This window comes from Hemicordylus capensis, chromosome 3, assembly GCF_027244095.1.
Source record: "Hemicordylus capensis ecotype Gifberg chromosome 3, rHemCap1.1.pri, whole genome shotgun sequence".
NCBI lineage: Eukaryota > Metazoa > Chordata > Lepidosauria > Squamata > Cordylidae > Hemicordylus > Hemicordylus capensis.
In genome coordinates this window covers 249,720,261-249,737,615 of record NC_069659.1, presented here as the reverse complement: position 1 = coordinate 249,737,615, position 17,355 = coordinate 249,720,261, and the positions used below count along the sequence as shown (strand labels likewise).

General features: G+C 41.4%; 1 protein-coding gene across 8 annotated transcripts in view; it reads left to right on the top strand.

Moving 5' to 3' along the window:
- ADGRA1 (adhesion G protein-coupled receptor A1) overlaps positions 1-17,355 on the top strand; it is a 676,883-nt gene that overhangs the window by 529,594 nt on the left and 129,934 nt on the right. For 6 of the 8 annotated variants that reach the window (XM_053309873.1, XM_053309870.1, XM_053309872.1 and 3 more), the window contains 2 exons: positions 7,078-7,285; positions 8,241-8,449. In XM_053309873.1, the coding sequence (XP_053165848.1) occupies positions 7,078-7,285; positions 8,241-8,449 (417 nt within the window). Of the gene's footprint in view, positions 1-7,077; positions 7,286-8,240; positions 8,450-17,355 lie in introns of those variants that run through there. The other 2 variants (XM_053309878.1, XM_053309877.1) reach the window with 2 other exon arrangements.

Below are 17,355 nucleotides of genomic sequence, written 5' to 3'. Positions count from 1 at the left end.
TTGCTTCATGTGGGGGGAGGGGTGGCCTACAGCGATGTGGGGTTGGTGGTAGTCTGACTCTTACCCAAGGGGGGCAAGAAAGCTACCAGAATTTTTTCAAAGGATTTGGGCAGAGGGCTGATTTTTGGTGATTTGTTGAAGTTTACGCGTCTCTAAGGTTTTTCTCCATAGGGAATCATGTAGGTTTCAGCCCCCTCCCCATAACTGCAATTGGGGGGCTCTGGGGTGGCCCATAGTGAGTGGAGGTGTAGTGAACAGAGGGTGCCAGCCACCTGCCCATGGAGGGACGAGGAACATCAGGGTTCTGATGTTTCTGAGGTGTTCTGAGTGTGGATTCTCTAAAAGCAAATGAGAGTTGATTCATGGTTTGTATTGAAAATCTCATTTGCTATCAGAGAATCTACACTCAGAACTTCAACAATTCACCAAAAATCAGCCCTTTGCCCAATCTCTCTGCAATTTGGGTGGTAGCCTCCACCCATTAGGCACTACCACCCCACCCCACTCTTCTGCCCCAGAGACTACTTTATGCCCCAAATCTGCCCCAAAGACACTAAAACTTCAAAAATTCACCAAAAAACAGCCCTTTGCCAATTCTTCTGCAATTTGGGTGGTAGCCTCCACCCATTAGGCACTACCATCCCACCCCACTCTTTTGGCCCTGGGACCCATTTTTTGATCCGAATTGATTTAGATTAATTCAGATCCAAATTGAATCTGGAATGATTTGGATGGGTCATATTCAGACCCAAAAACTAATTGGGGGTGTTTCAATTTGGATCCAAATCGAAACACCAAAAATCCGAATTGCACACCCTTAATCTCCTTCTCTGTTTGCTTTTAGGAAGACCCTCAAGATTCACCTGTTTTCTAGGGCTTTTAACTGAAGTAATTTTAATTTGTTTTTATCTTATGAGGTTGTTTTTATTTGTCTTGCGAAATTTTAACTGTTTTAACTCAGTTTTTTATTTTTTGTGTTGTAACTCTGTAAACTGCCTGGAGATGCACATATCAGGTAGTATAAAAATATGATAAATCAATAAATCAATGGGAGCAGCTCAGAATAAAGCTTCAGTGTGTTTATTTTTGGCATGCTTCTCATTTGTGTATTAGGAATAATGGAGTTTGTACAGCATACCCCAGAGTTTGTTTCTTTCACACTCTAGGAACAGCAATGCTAAAATATTTGTAAATAGCAGTGAATAAGATTAGTGTGTTTATTCGGCTGGAATGCTTCTCTGACAGAGATAGTTTTAATTAGATTTTAGTCAGTATGCATAAAATTCAGTTTCAATGAACTGCTTCTGTTTTGGCTATAAATAAGTCTTAATAATATTCTTTGTGCATAAAATAATTTCAGTTGTATTACATGAATAATGTGTACATTGCAATCCATATTTGGTATTTTTAATACCAAATCTTTCCCACTAGATTACTCAATGATAATTGCCTGACTAATAACTTTAAATACCAATTATACTTCTGAAACATGCTAGCAACTCACAAATCTCTACCCCTAAGATAAAATCACAGTTACCGGACTTGTCTTAGCAATGAGAATATTTTAATGGTCTGTAATATTTATTGCTATCTCCGCTTGGTGGTTGCAGTGGAGAGTAATATTATTATTATTATTATTATTATTATTACATTTATATCCTGCTCTTCCTCCAAGGAGCCCAGAGCGGTGTACTACATACTTGAGTTTCTCTTTCACAACAACCCTGTGAAGTAGGTTAGGCTGAGAGAGAAGTGACTGGCCCAGAATCACCGAGCTAGCTAGTTTCATGGCTGAATGGGGATTTGAACTCGGGTCTCCTGGCCCTAGTCCAGCACTCTAACCACTACACCACGCTGGCTAGTGACTGACATCCTGACTAACAAACAGGTTTAGCCAGGGGCGTAGCAAGGTTGGAATGGTCCCTGGGACAAAAAGTGAAGATGGGCCTCTGCACTCACATCCCCCACCAGAGAGGCACAAAGGGAAGAGAAAAGAGCAAGCTATCACCCAGCTAGAGGAACATTTGCCCCCCACACCCCTGGTTCCACTTGTTCAAATTGTAGCTGTGCCCCTGGGTTCAGCAAGAGGATCAGCACAGCAGCATTTCCAGACTAATTTCACCAGTGTACCAGGAAAGGGGCAACTTCTTATGATTTCCTCTTCCCCAGGAAATGGTCTGTGCCACCTGAAAATATGTTCTTATGTCCCTCACAGACATTTTTTTGGGTGGGCTTCCTGGGAAAGGGAAGGTCATTAAGAAAATCACCCCTTCTTCGGTGAACCTGTGAATCTATTCTGGAATTTTGATCCTCTCACTGCACTGGTGCTTCCTTAGACTGTCAGCCATTACTACTACTACTACTACTACTACTACTACTACTACTAAGTATTTGTATAGTACTCGATGGCACAACTTTACCATTTAAGAGTGTTCTCAAAGCACTTCATAAACAATTATCTCACTAATTATTCCTTATAACAACCCTGTAACGTATGTCTGTATTATTATTACTCCCAAGTTGCAGATGGGAGCTTGAGAATGAGAGAATGGCTTGCCTTAAGGCACTTAATGGGTTCATGGCAGATGTTAGAGTTGAACCAGGAGGGTCCATATAGCTCATTTTGTTGCACTCCAATGATATACATTCCATTTGAATCAATGGGATACTTAAATAGTGAAGCACTGGATTGCAGCCCAAGTCCTGTTCCTCAGAGTATGAAGCTCCTACCCTGAGAAACCATTCTTTAATATTGCTATAGTGTTTTCACATGTTGGCGATTACGCAAGAGTCATTCTGTGAATCAGAATCTCTTGCCGTATAAAGACTGTGATCCCAAGAGCCCTCTTGGCACGTGCAAACGTTGCTTGGCTTTCCTTGTATTTATTGTATTTTATAAGAAGCTGCTTCTAAAGTTTTTCTGAATTTCTGGGGTGGTTTATGTGGTAGTTCAGGGCTCTGTGGCATGGCATTGTTGACTAGGGGCTATAAATTCATGAGTTAGGTCCACAGTTAAATGCTTGCTTTAAAAGGGATTTAGGCATGTTTGATTTTTGCTGGACTTCAACTACAGGGTTGCGTCCAAAGTATAATGAGCAAAAGGAAGTTCACAGAAGATTCCTCCTCCTCCACCACTACCAACCCTACTCCAGCCCCCAGCTCCCCACAAAAAGCCACTGCAGAGACTCCATGCAGAAAGGGTGGCATGTAGTGCCAGGGCCTTCAGAGGTTGAAGGAATCCCCTGCCATTGGGAAGAAGCTTCCCCCAGGTTCCTTACACTCACAGTACATTGGATGCAACCCACTGTGTTTTAATGGCTTGCCAATTTATTATCATTAATCTTCTGTATAAATAGCTAATTTGGTATAAATTTGAAAATTTAAACAATGTATGATTGCAGTGTTACCTTGTTTGCAGATATGAAGAATGACCTTCATATTTTTATTATTATTGATTCAGTTGCTATACCGCCCTTCCAAAACTGGCTCAGGGCAGTTTACACAGATAAATAATAAATAAATAAGATGGATACCTGTCCCCGGAGGGCTCACAATCTAAAAAGAAACATAAAGAGAATCACCACGTTAAAAGGTGCCTCTTTGCCAAGTTAGCAGGGGTTAATATTGTAGTTAACCTCTCTGCATGCAATCCTAAGTAGGGGTGGGTGTTGTTGTTTTTTTGGGTGGGGGTGGGGGTACTGAATGGCTATAGCAGTCATTTTTACCATCATGCCTGAAGTGGGTAAATGTTTATAGTTCCGAAAAGTAATCATCATCATTTTAAAATTTCTTATTTGCTGTTGCACGATATTTGAGAAAGCCACAGTAAACATTGCAATTCAGTAATAGTAATATTGCAGTATTCAAATCATATTAAAATACACAGTTACTGGTGAGCTGTTACTATTGTCCCAGAGCCTACACTGAAAAATGACTCCTTTCTAGCTGAAAGGAAAAACTTCCTAGCTGAAAGGAAAAACAAAGGAAAAACAAAATGATTCGAACATTTTCTTTTCTCCTCTACATTTCTTGAATGCCTTCAAATATATAAAATTAATTTGATCTTCAAAAACATTTTACTAAACTTCTAGAAGTAGCAATATGAAACACATTTCCCCTATAGATTACAGTCTAGCTCCCCCCCCTCCCCGCCGCAAAAAAGTCATGTTTGGAAAGCAGTATGTGTTTAGTGCTGTAATGCCAAATGGAAAGGATTTATACATGGGAACAGATTTCTGTCAATAAAACACCTTTCTTCAGAGGGTGAACTCTTGCTAGCAATTTGAAAAACAGTATGGAATCTTTCCAAAGTATCCATGTTGAGGCAAATACCCCAACACCATGTCTGAGAGTGAATACAGTTAATTTAATGGTAACTTGTTGGGAATTCTCTCTGGTAAGAGAAACCCTTTTTCATTATAGCAGAGTGCACAGAGGCACAACACAGCGGAATTTAGTTAGGCATGCATGTATGCTGAGAGTAAAGTAACTTGGAGCCAGTTCATAGTTTCAAATCAATATAAGTGGTATATTTTAGAGAACTCCATTCTAGATAGGAAAGTGAGGAGTTAGGATCTCTAGTCTAGCTAGCTAGCTGGATGCAGATGGATTCTGCATTTCTGCACACATGGTGCAGGGGAGAGGAGCTTGCATGTTGCAAGTTAGAAGGAAGGGAAGAGAAGGGAGAGAGGAAGTGACAAGGTAGGAAGGAAGGAAGTGTCCCTGACAGAAGCAATCTACATTCCAAAGGGATAGTGTCAGAGCAGTAGAGAAGGGATGACCAGTGTCTTGACCCTCAAGCCCTCTGACTCACTAGTCTGTCTTCCACTGTCACTGAGACAAGAGACAGCTCATAGCCCTTCACTTCCAACATAACTTGCGATGCTGTGCATGTAATCACTTGGTCAGTCAGTTGTTCATCTGTACTGTACTGTCAAGTGATGGGGCGGATTTCACTGCTCCTGTGCTTTCCCAGATTTCTGTTGAACAATGGTAAGGTTCTATCAGACGAGAGGTTATATGCAGAGTGGTAATTTACAGTTCCATAACCAGTCATCTATATCACCCATCAGTATTATAGTAGACATGGCAGGAACCAAGCCTAGAAACAAGCAACACATTTTGGTGCTTGGGACTACAAAGCCAAAAAAAAAAAAAAATCTTCATGGAGAAAAACCCATCAAAAAATAATTTAATATATGCTGCCCTTTAATGGTTAACCAACATCTGCCAACTGATGGCGAGATGCCTCATTATGCCTAATAGTAGGTCTGAAACTTGAAGATCCTGGCTGACATGCTGGGTCATCTTGCAAGGGCAGAGCAAGAGCTCTGTCCTCACAAGCAGCCAGGAAATGAACAAGACTTGCTGTGCAACACAGGACAGGTGGAGGGGGAAGCAATTTTCACTTCTCTCCCTTCCCTGCACAAACTCTGGTCACATCCAGGTGTATGTCTGTGCCCTCATGCAAAAATAGGCCTTACGGGGAGGGAAGAGAAGCTAAAACCACTTCCCCCTCCACCCACCCAGCACTGCACAGCAAGCCTCATGCACAGGACATTTCCTGGCTGCTTGTGAGGATGGAGCTCTGGTTCCATCCTGATAAACCTGTCCAGCATGTAAGCATAAGCTTATCTATATGAGAAGTCTGTGAGGTCTCGCATGATATTGTCCCATTATCAAAAAGGGATACTTATTTTAAACAGCCTCTGAATCAGGGGCGTAGCTAGGGGAGAGAGGGCAAGTGTTCACCCCTCTTCCTGGTGGCTCCTTGGAGTGAGGGAGATAATGAAGAAAATGGGGAGGGGTGGAGCTGGGGGGTTCTCAGGAGCTGGGGGCCCGGGTTCTTTCAACCTATCCGCTCAATTCTAGCTACACCCCTGCTCTGAATTATACCCCTCCCACATAATTCAAGCTTTGCTCTGTCTCCTCCTATCAGGGTGATAGCTTGCGTGCCTCCCCCCCCCCCATTTGCAGCTTTGTCTGTCTGTCTGATCACTTGTCACATATGAATTCAGCACAGCTGATAAATATCGTAACATCACACATTTGTAAGCTTGCAAAGCTTATTTTTGTTGTTTGGAAAAAGACAGTTTATACAAAACTGTGGGGTAATATATGTTAATCATGTGCCACAGAAGCTGCATCTTGCCTCTGGGAGAATGAAAAACTATTTATTCTGTGTGTGAGTGTGTGCTAATACAAGAGTTTGTACATCTCAAGGCAGTCACTTATTTTGTCTCTGCTCTGCTTTTGTTTGGGGGCTTTTCCCTCTTCATACATGCCTCTAGGTTTAGTTATGGCAAGGTCACTTTTTGTGAAAGAGAAAGGGGAGGTGGCTAATAGGGGGGAAAAATCAGCTTAATGTGAATTTAGTTGCACACATGTGTGTACTGTGTTTTGTATCACAAAACTAAAAACACATAGCACAATTAGAACTGTTCTTGCACTCTGACAGTCTTGATATGCTCCCTGTGCTTTCCTTTAGCACATCTCTCTCTCTTTCTCTCTCTCTCTCTCTCTCTGTATGTGACACACACGTATTTCCTACAACAGTGGAATGAATGAATGGGTTTTTTAAAAGGATGAATTCATGGTCTCTCAAGCAATAGAAACTGACTGCATTGCATTTTTCAGTGTTCGGAGTCATCCTTTGAAGCAATTCTTTGTATTAATAAAATGCATTTCCCTTTAATTACCCTTTCAGAGAGATCTGTTTTAATGTAAGTTGTCTGATTCTGTTTTAAGTGAAGGAGAAAACCTGGTAGAGGTTGTCTCTTTAAATCAGATCTGCAGTGTTGATGGACCCTGTAGCAGGCATGGTAAGAACCATTCTCACCTCTGCAGCAGGGAGCTTGACCATACAGACTCGCACATTCAATCAAAACGTTTTCTGTTTTAATATGCACTGTACCAATCCTATTCCCATGGTTACAGCTCCTGCTCCTCTGGTTGCTTCTAGTATGTTGGAAAAGAAGAGAGGCAGTGTACATTTCTCGTACAGGAGTTTAAAACATAATGAAAGCAGCCCTGTTGTGATTTGCATTTTAAATTTTCTTTTTTCCTCTCATTGTACAGAATGCTGTGGCAGTAGCTTCAGTTCATTTGCCACGGTCTGTCTTCTCTTCATCTCCAGCCTTGCAATCTGTTGATAACTCCTCTTGCAAGCTACAGTTTATTGCCTTTCGGAATGGAAAACTCTTCCCGAGCACTGCAAACTCATCTAACCTTGCAGATTATGGGAAGCACAGGACAGTCGGAACGCCAGTTGTCTTCATTAAAATAGGTAAGTGTTGAGCTCTGTTTCTTTAATCTGGAAGCTATGCTATACATGAGAGTATATAAAGAATGGTGCAGTGAAGTACGCAGGTATGCTGATGGGAGACTTGCCTCTCCTTTAACACGAAAGTCTGGGGTTATTCATACCCATGTAGTTTTATTCAAATAAACTTGGACCTCAGTGAAGCATTGCAGCTGTAAACATATGATTCACCTTTCGCAGTGCTATTATTTATCTTGCTTATTGAAGTTTATAAGTAAAGTCAAGGTGCCCAGGGAGGGGGAATGTTGCTTGTTTAATCTTCACTGTGGGCACTGAAATACCGAATCCTAGAGATTCATAATTTAAGATTGATGTTGGAGTGGGGAGCCCTGTTGCATGTATATTTATAGTCATCAGTGTGGATCTTGATCTGTTAAATCTGAAACAGGTGCTTTAAAAGGTGAATGTAATAGCCTAAAGGCTATTCTTTTGATTAACTATTCAGCCCATGCAATTTTAACCATTTTGTTTGATTCTGAATTGTATTCATGTTGCTGCTCACATTTTGGGTATTTAAATGTGAATTTCAGACTATGAAATTTCCTTAGCTGTTAATCATATCAAAGAAATTGTGTTCTTGTTATTTGAAGCGATAGTCTACTATTACGAATCCAGGGCATTTCAACAGTACATCTAGTTTATGAATGATCATTAGATTATCTGAAGACTCACTGACTGACTGACTAAAAAGGCAATTATGACTAATATTATCTGTTCCAAACTTTTGTAGATAGCTGTACTTTCTTTTATGCTGATAGACTAGGATAAGGATTTTTGTCATCCATTTATTTTCCTGTACATGTACACACACACACACACAAACACTGTAAGAGAGATTTTATGAAACCTCTATACAGAGCATGTAGCAATAAGGCATTTTTCCACTTCATAGTTCTAATTCAGTTTGTTCCTCTTGCAGATGGGTGCAGTATCGGAAACCTCACCAATCCTCTTACTATAGCATTGAAGCACTTTACACAGGGTACAAACCCCATTGCAGTCTTTTGGGATTTTGACCTTCTAGATGGACATGGAGGCTGGTGGGGAGAAGGGTGCCACATAATTAGCTCTGCAGACAATATTACCACGCTTCATAGTACTCACTTTGGTAACTTTGCAGTGCTAATGGTGAGTATATTACTTCACAAGTTGTGTGTGCGTGTCTGTCTGTCTGTCTCCTTATGGTCCTTACTTACTGGTAGCTAGCTATCAATCTTGTATTCCACCGTACATATATGAGGTTGCTTTGAAGAAAGTAAGTTGTCACTGAAAAGACCAAGGGGGTCTGCTCTGACATATTCTCTGTTTACAGGCCTTGCCATTAAAGACTTTTAGTGCAATAGTAGAAAGCCAAAGTTCCATCAAAGGACAATTAAAGTATGTGGGATAATACATTTCTGGGCTGGGTATATGAAATGTATATTTGCTAGTGCCTTTACATCTCGAAGGGGGATATCTACCTTTGCTCATGTCCAGCGCTGCGCTGATCATACTAATTAGTTGCTGGCATACTGCAATGTTGAATCATTTAATAAATAAGAAAGAATAAGATTGCTTCTTTTAAAAGGATGTCGTAGTCCTTGCTGGCTGCTCTTGGTATTTAAGTCTGTGTGCTGACAACAGCATCCTTTTTACTAAATGGCTGTTTGTAAAGAAAAAACATTTCTGTGCAATGCTAACACACCAGCTGCTGAGGTTTGTCCTCAGTCACTCTTGCAGTTCATAATGCAGCTACTGAACAATTGTGTTAACCAGAAAGTTACCATGACAGATAGGAAAGATACACTAAATTACATACTGAATGAAGAAATAAACACAAATAGTGAATTAAGCATTTGGAAGAAAACCATGTTAGGGAGTATTTTCTGCTTCTTTCAAAAGGGTTATTCCAACTCACAAGCTGCTTTAAACAGATAATACGTCACGAGCCATGATTGGATCTAGCATTAACTCTGTTGCATATGGAAAGTGCTTCTTATTAACATTACTGGAAGGTTTATAGTTTAGTAAATAATGCATTGTGTATAATGTGTAAAGAACAGCAAACACAGACAGGAATTGAAAGGACGTGTGCAAAGAATACTAATCTGCTGCTGTCAAATGGAGCACAGATGTCAGCCAATCATTGCACAAAGCTGTGACAATGAGTAGTTAAATACATATATTACTATCTGTTTTATAAAATTTCTTCAGTCTTATGTGATCAATTATTTTTCACTCATTACAGATTAGTTCAGAATATGCCTGAGATATGATGCTGTCAAATGCATATCACTTCTTTTGAATACCTCATACAAATTCAGTCACTTGTCTCTTTTATCATATCATATCATATCATATCATCATATCATATCATATCTTAGAGAATTCTGTCCTGGTTTCCAGATTCCTTTTCAGAAGCACCTGTTGATGCTGCAGGTGCCACACCCATTATGGCTGGCCATGCCTAGACCTGATTCTGGTCCTAAGTGTTGCATTCAAAACTTTGGATAGAATTCTGTGGGTAGGAATGGGAGAAATACTACTGTTTGTTGTCTTTTGTACAAATATTATGGGTAGATTATAAGGATCATTATTGCTTACATTTAGTTATTGGGCATGCCACCGTGACAGAATGTTATGTGTTCTTTTGGCTTTGGTGAGACTTCACTTCCTCATGAATGAGCGGGTTTAGGGCTGAAATCTCAGTGTCTAGTGTACTACAACAATCTTTGTAAACCCCACAGTATATAACCTTGCTCAACTGGCTTTGTTCTTAGTAATATGGTTTCTCTGTACTTTTAAAAAATAGTTGCTACATACATTTTAAGCATGATTTGAGATCTAAAATTCTTGGTAGAAAAGTTTTTTAAATGGTTCCCATGCTGGTATACAGTGTAGAGCATTAAGCCAGTGATTGATGACATTAATTTGGCTGAAAAGGGCCTAGATATACGATGAAGTGTGCCTATTATTATTGGTATTAGTTATTGGGATACTGGGTATGGAAATAGATATGCTTTGTAGCATAGGTACAAACTGGTATAGTAGAGAAAGTATTAGAATTGGACTGGGAAGAGCTCAGTTCTAGTTCAACTCAACTATGAAATTCATTTTGGTGGCCTTTGGCAGATCACTTTCTCTCACCTAATCTCCCTCACAGGGTTGCTGAAAGACCACTGTGAGGTCTTTGGTACAAAGATTAGGTAGAATGCCTGATGGTGTGCTGTTTGGATGCTTAGATACATGCTAGTGTTCTTATTTTTAAAAGAAAAATCATTGCAGAATCCTAAACTATTTGGAAGCATATGTTTTTTTCATGGAGTAGTGCCATATTGAAAGTTAGCTGCAGTAAAACAAAGTGCCCCAGAAAGGAATACTGATCGTGAATTTTGTTTGCATTACTACGAGGATAATGTAAATCCTGCTGTGTAACGAGATGAAGTATAATCCTAAATTAGCTCAGCTGCGTGTTGAGCTGTTAGTATAGTACTATGTTCAAATTCATTATTACTGATAGCTTATGTGTCAGCACTGCTTCTTTTTTGTTTTGGTTTTCGGGGGGAGTGTTTTTGTGTAAGATGAGACCATCTCTGATCAAACAGTTACAAAGTTCATTCTAAAATAAAAGAAGAAAATTACAATGATGATATTCAACTATTTAACAGGCTAGCAAAGCTAAGATAGGAAGGAACTTATCTTGCAAAGAGTTACGTTCATTTTAAATGTTGGAAAGGCTGCTTAACCCCTGCAACGGTTATAAAACTCGTTGGACAAAAGAAGTTGTCATATTTCCTGTACTTATGAGGGTTTTTGATGTGTGGTGTTAAGATTTTCATACTTTTCATTAGTAGGTTTTTGTTTTGTTTTTTTGAAAGATTATCATACTTTATCAAGTATGTGTGGTGTGATGTGGTATGGTGGTTAGAATGCCAGACTATGACTGGGGAGACCTAGGTTCAAATCTCCGTTTATTCATGAAGTTCACCAGATGATTTTGGGCAAGTCATTTTATTTCAGCTTTACTTATCACATAGTGTTCTTGAGAATAAAATGGGGAGATAAGAGCCATGTATGCCACCCTAAGCTTCTGGAAGAAGAGTGGGATGAATCTGCAATAATACATTAATAAGAATATAAGTTTTAATTAAAAAATACCATTGGTGGAAAGACACTTCTAGGAACATCATCAGGCACAGTGGGACTTGAACCAGGACCTCTGTGATCAGGCATGGGCTCCCTGCTTCCTGCACACCAGGACCTTCAGGCGATTCCAAAAGTGTTGCTTCACAGCCTCCAACCCATCTTGCCTAGGAAACTGGGTGTCTCTGGAGGACTGTTCTGTTACCACTGGCTGCTATGAGGTCGGCAGGCTCCTTCAGTCTGGCAAACCTGTCTCTGAGGGAGGCCACTCAGGCCTCTGCACCACCAGACTGTGGGCCTCGTCACTCAGCCAGTCAGTCTCCAGTGCACTAGTCCATCCTTAGGCCTGAGCAGCTGACATACATTATAAGTTGGCATCTGGCAGAAATTAAGGTGGCACGATGAATCGTATGTGATTTTAAGAATGTTTAGCCAATTGCTGGGTTGCCAGGATCCTTGTGGCAGATATTAGAGTGGAAGAAGGAGAGGTGATTTAGGTGTGGAACAGACTATGGGAAGTCCTTTACATGAATGAAATCCTGTTAACTGGATTTCCTGATCATATGGTATTTGACATCATCCCCAGCACACTATTTTTTAGAGTGGTTTTTTTTTTAAAGTTTGTAGCCCACCCTTCACTAAGGGCTAAGGGCATGTAGGAACAACTAATATTCAATATTATATAGAATGTACTAGCTTTATGTCAGAAATGTAGAGATGTACAGAAGACACGTACTTACAAAGTGAAGTAGACAGAGATAGTGAGAAATGGGAAAAGATGATGGAATCTGAAAATAAAACTGTTCATATCTGCTGACACAGATATGGGGTGTGTGTGTGTGTGTGTGTGTGTGTGTGTGTGTGTGTGTTTATTTATTTGATTTCGATACCACCCTTCCAAAAATAGCTCAGGGCAGTTTACATTAAAATAAAACTAGAATCAATTAACTGTTGGAATCTTTAATTAAGATTCCAGGGAAGATGCTGGAAGATTGTGGACCAATAAAATACATTTGAGAAAAAATGTTAAGTATGTGACAGTGCAACAGAAACCAAATTGATATTATAAAAAATTATAAGGGAATAACAGTTAGAACCAAGGAGAAATGACTCCAGAAATTAAGAGGGCAAGAGACGAATTTTTTAAAAAGAAAGAAAGGTAAAATGGATATGAGAAAGAATGAGGAGAGAACGAAATAGAGAACGAATTGTGGAGTAGGGAGGCGGGATAGGCTCAAGGAATGCACAAATCGTAGAGTCACAGAATGTTAGAGTTGGAAGGGATCTGGAAGGGATCTTCTACTCCAGCTACTTTGCGCAGTGCAAGAAACTGATACAGTATCCCTGACAGGTGGCTATCCAGTTTGTTTGAAAACCTCCAGCACAAGTCAGACTGATGAACAGCTCTACAGTTAGGAAATATGCTTCCTTGTAATTTCAGCCATTGGTTCAGCCCTTAGGAGCAACAGAAAACAAGTGTATCCTTTTATGTGACAACCCTTCAGATATTTGAAGATGGCTATCAGATCTCCCCTTAGTCTTCTCTTCTTCAGACTCCACTTTTGGATGTAACGCTGAAGCACTGGACCTGCGGTTAAGAACATAAGAACAGCCCTGCTGGATCAGGCCCAAGGCCCATCTACTCCAGCATCCTGTTTAGCACAGTGGCCCACCAGATGCCTCTAGAAGCCACAGGCAGGAGTTGAGGGCGTGCCCGCTCTCCTGCCATTACTCCCCTGCAACTGGTACTCAGAGGCATCCTGCCTTTGAGGCTGGAGGTGGCCCACAACCCTCCGACTAGTAGCCATTGATAGACCTCTCCTCCATGAAGTCATCCAAACCCCTTTTAAAGCCATCCAGGCTGTTGGCTGTCACCACCTCCTGTGGCAGAGAGTTCCACAAGTGGATCACACATTGTGTGAAAAAGTACTTCTGTTTGTTGGTCCTAGACCTCCTGGCAATCAATTTCATGGAGTAACTTCTGGTTCTAGTGTTGTGTGAGAGGGAAAATAATTTCTCTCTCTCCACTTTTTCCACACCATGCATTATTTTATAGACCTCTATCATGTCTCCCTGCAGTCGTCTTTTTTCTAAACTAAAAAGCCCCAGGTGTTGTAGTCTTGCCTCATAAGAAAGGTGCTCTAGGCCCCTGATCATCTTGGTTGCCCTCTTCTGCACCTTTTCCAGTTCTACCATGTCCTTTTTAAGATGTGGTGACCAGAATTGTACGCAGTACTCCAAGTGTGGTCGCACCATAGTTTTGTATAAGGGCATTATAATACAAGCCATTTTATTTTCAATCCCCTTCCTAACAATCCCTAGCATGTAATTGGCCTTTTTCATAGCTGCGGCACATTGAGTCGACACTTTCAACAAGCTGTCCACCACGACCCCAAGATCCCTCTCCTGGTCAGTCACCGACAGCTCAGATCCCATCAGCATATATTTGAAGTTGGGGTTTTTTGTCCCAATGTGCATCATCTTACACTTGCTAACATTGAACCGCATTTGCCACTTTGTCGCCCACTTCCCCAGTCTGGAGAGATCCTTTTTGAGCTCCTCACAATCCGTTTTGAAGTTCAGCAGCACCCCTCCTCCTACTCTCCTGTCCACAATTGGACGAAATTGAGAGCTGCCTCTCTGCAGTCGTGCTGACTGTAGAAAGGAGGGGAAACTGGCTGCCAGGGCTTCCTTCTTTAACAAGCATGGCAGCCACTGGCAGCTGGAGTGAGGGAGGAGCTTCCTCCCTCAACTCTGGTTCCATGAAGGTGAAACTGCAGTGACAGCGTTCAGATGTAGCTTGCAGCCATTTCTCCTAGGATGTGATAAAGCTCAGGAAGTGAGAGCTTCACTGAGATTGCTCAGGAAGTTAGAGCAATATTTTTCAGGATTTGCAGCTCAGAATAGTTGCAAATAGCTTTAAAGCCATTTACAGGTGAAGCCGCAAGGTTGATGACTGAGCACAAGTAGAGGAAGACTCAGCGTGAATCCAATAGATTGCAACAGAGAGCTCATTTGAGGATCTATGCTCTGAACAGTGTGGACGGCAAAGAAGCAGTTCTTCTCTGTTCGCTTTGCTTCTGCAAATTCACATCCAGCTGAGTTGTCTAGGGTTGTGAGGGGGCTAGTTCATGCCCCCTCCACACCAAATTTGAACTTGGAACCATCTGTCACTCACTGTGATGTTTTTAACAACTTTTTTGCAGATAAAATATCTTGTATTCACGCTGAACTAGACTCCACAGTTACTGCAGAGTCTGTCTTAGAGGTGCACAGCAACCACTCTTGTAGGATTGAATTGGATCATTTTCAGTTTGTTACTTCTGAAGATGTAGACAAACTGCTTCAGACTGTATGCCCCACCACCTGCCCTCTTGACCCATGCCCAACTTGGCTTATTTCACCTGGCAGTCATATTATCAGAGACGGTCTGGTAAATATCATAAATGCTTCTCTGAGGGAGGGCAGGATGCCTCCTTGTCTTAAGGAGGCTATTATTCAACCTTATTTGAAGAAACCTGCATTGGATCCCTCAGAGTTAGCTAGAGACAGACCTGTCTCTAATCTTCCTTGGTTGGGCAAGGTGATTGAGCAAGTGGTTTCTTCTCAGCTTCAGGCAGTTTTGTATGACACAGATTATTTAGATCCTTTCCAAACTGGCTTTCGGGTGGGCTATAGGGTTGAGACTGCCTTGGTCAGCCTGATGGATGATATCCAATTGGCTACTTGACAGAGGGAGTGTGACTCTGCTGATCCTTTTGGCTCTCTCAGTGGCTTTTGATACCATTGACCATGGTATCCTCCTGGGTCACTTGAAGGAGGTGGGATTGGGTTGCACTGTTTGACAGTGGTTCCACTCCTACCTCTCTGGCCGATTCCAGATGGTGTCACCTGGAGACTGTTCTGAAAAATGAGAGCTAAAGTGTGGGGTTCCACAAGGCTCCATACTGTCTCCAATGCTTTTTAACATCTACACGAAACCGCTGGGAGAGATCGTCAGGAAGTTTGGTCTGGGATGCAATCAATATGCTGGTGACACCCAGATCTATTTATCTATATGAACTGCATCAGGAAATTGCATGAACCCCCTAAGTGGAGGCAATATTGGGCTGGATGAGGGATAACAGGCTGGAATTGAATCCAAACAAGATGGAGGTACTGTCTGTAGGGGGTCGGGATCTGAGAGTTGGTTTAGATCTGCCTGTTCTGGATGGGGTTACACTAATATAAAATATTAGGTTCATAGTCTGGGATTGCTCCTGGATCCCAACCTCTCCCTAGTTGCTCAGGTTGTGGCTGTAGGCAGGAGTGCTTTTTATCAGCTTTGGCTGATACGCCAGATTTGTTCATTTCGGGAGACAAATGACCTTAAAATGGTGGTACATATGCTGGTAATCTCTAGGTGTGACGACTGCAATGCACGCTGCGTTGGGCTGAGGAGAGGAGAGTTGGTCTTGTGGTAGCAAACCACTACAGAGAGGAGAGCTGGTCTTGTGGTAGCAAACATGACTTGTCCCTTTAGCTAAGCAGGGTCCACCTTGGTTACATATGAATGGGAGACTTGATGTATGAGCACTGTAAGATATTCCCCTTAGGGGATGGAGCTGCTCTGGGTAGAGCAGAAGGTTTCAAGTTCACTCCCTGGCTTCTCCAAGATAGGGCTGAGAGTGATTCCTGCCTACAACCTTGGAGAAGCTGCTGCCAGTCCGTGTAGACAATACACAGCTTCCTATGCTCCTAGGCTATGCTTCCTTTGTACATAGTTCAGAAACTACAATTGGTACAGAATGTGGCAGCCGGATTGGTCTCTGGGTTTACCCGAAGGGACCATATAACACCAATTCTAAAAGAACTACACTGGCTGCCAATGTGTTTCTGAACGAAATACAAAGTACTGGTTATTACCTATAAAGCCCTTAACAGCTTAGGTCCAGGTTACTTAAAAGAGTGCCTTCTCTGTTGTGAACCCTGTCGCCGATTAAGATCATCTGGAGAAGTCCGGTTACAGTTGCTGCCAACTTGTTTGGTGGCAACTCAGGACCAGGCCTTCTCTGTGGCTGCCCCAGGGCTTTGGAATGCGCTCCCTGCTGAAATAAGAGCATCTCCTTCTCTGTTTCTTTTTGGGAGGACCCTGAAGATGTACCTATTTTCCCAGGCTTTTAACTGAAACCGAACTTTTAAATTTTAATGTGTTTTTCTCTATTATGATTTTTATCTTTTGTATTAATCTTAAATGTTTTCTGTTTTATATTTTAAATTCTATCAATCCATAATAAAGTTAAATCTGGCCTGTCCATCCAGGATGTTTCCTGTGTTTCAGTTCCTATGCCCACACCATTGTACTGTATTTAGACTAGGGTTTTCTCTAAGTTACTTGGTGTTAGAAATTGGGTGGGGGGGCATCTTAAATTCAGAGTCCTATTCTTTTTGGGCACATACAGGTATAACCTGTATTTAACCTCTCTTTTTAAGAGGGCCATCTTAAATTCAGAGTTGTCTTCTATTTGAGTAAATATGCTATTCATCCCCAAAGGTGTTCTCTATTTGACATAAAAGAAGAGTTCAGTCATGTAGTGTTGGATCCATGGTGGATCATATATGAATGGGATAGAAGAAAGGAGATCACTTTGTCACCATTACATAAAGGCTATGAAATCAGAGACAGCCTGAGGGATTGGCAGCAGGCTCTTCTCAGGGTCCTGGCTGCCCAACATTGCTGATTCTTAACACGTATAATATGTGTTACAGACCTGATCATCATAATGCTGAGCTATACCTACATATTGGGATGTGTGTGTTAGGGATGTGCACAAATCAGTTTTTTTGATTCGATTTGACACTGATCCCCAGTTTTCTTTTAAAAAGAAAAAGAAAAAAAGCTAAGCTCTAGCCCTTGTAGAAGTGGAGTTACG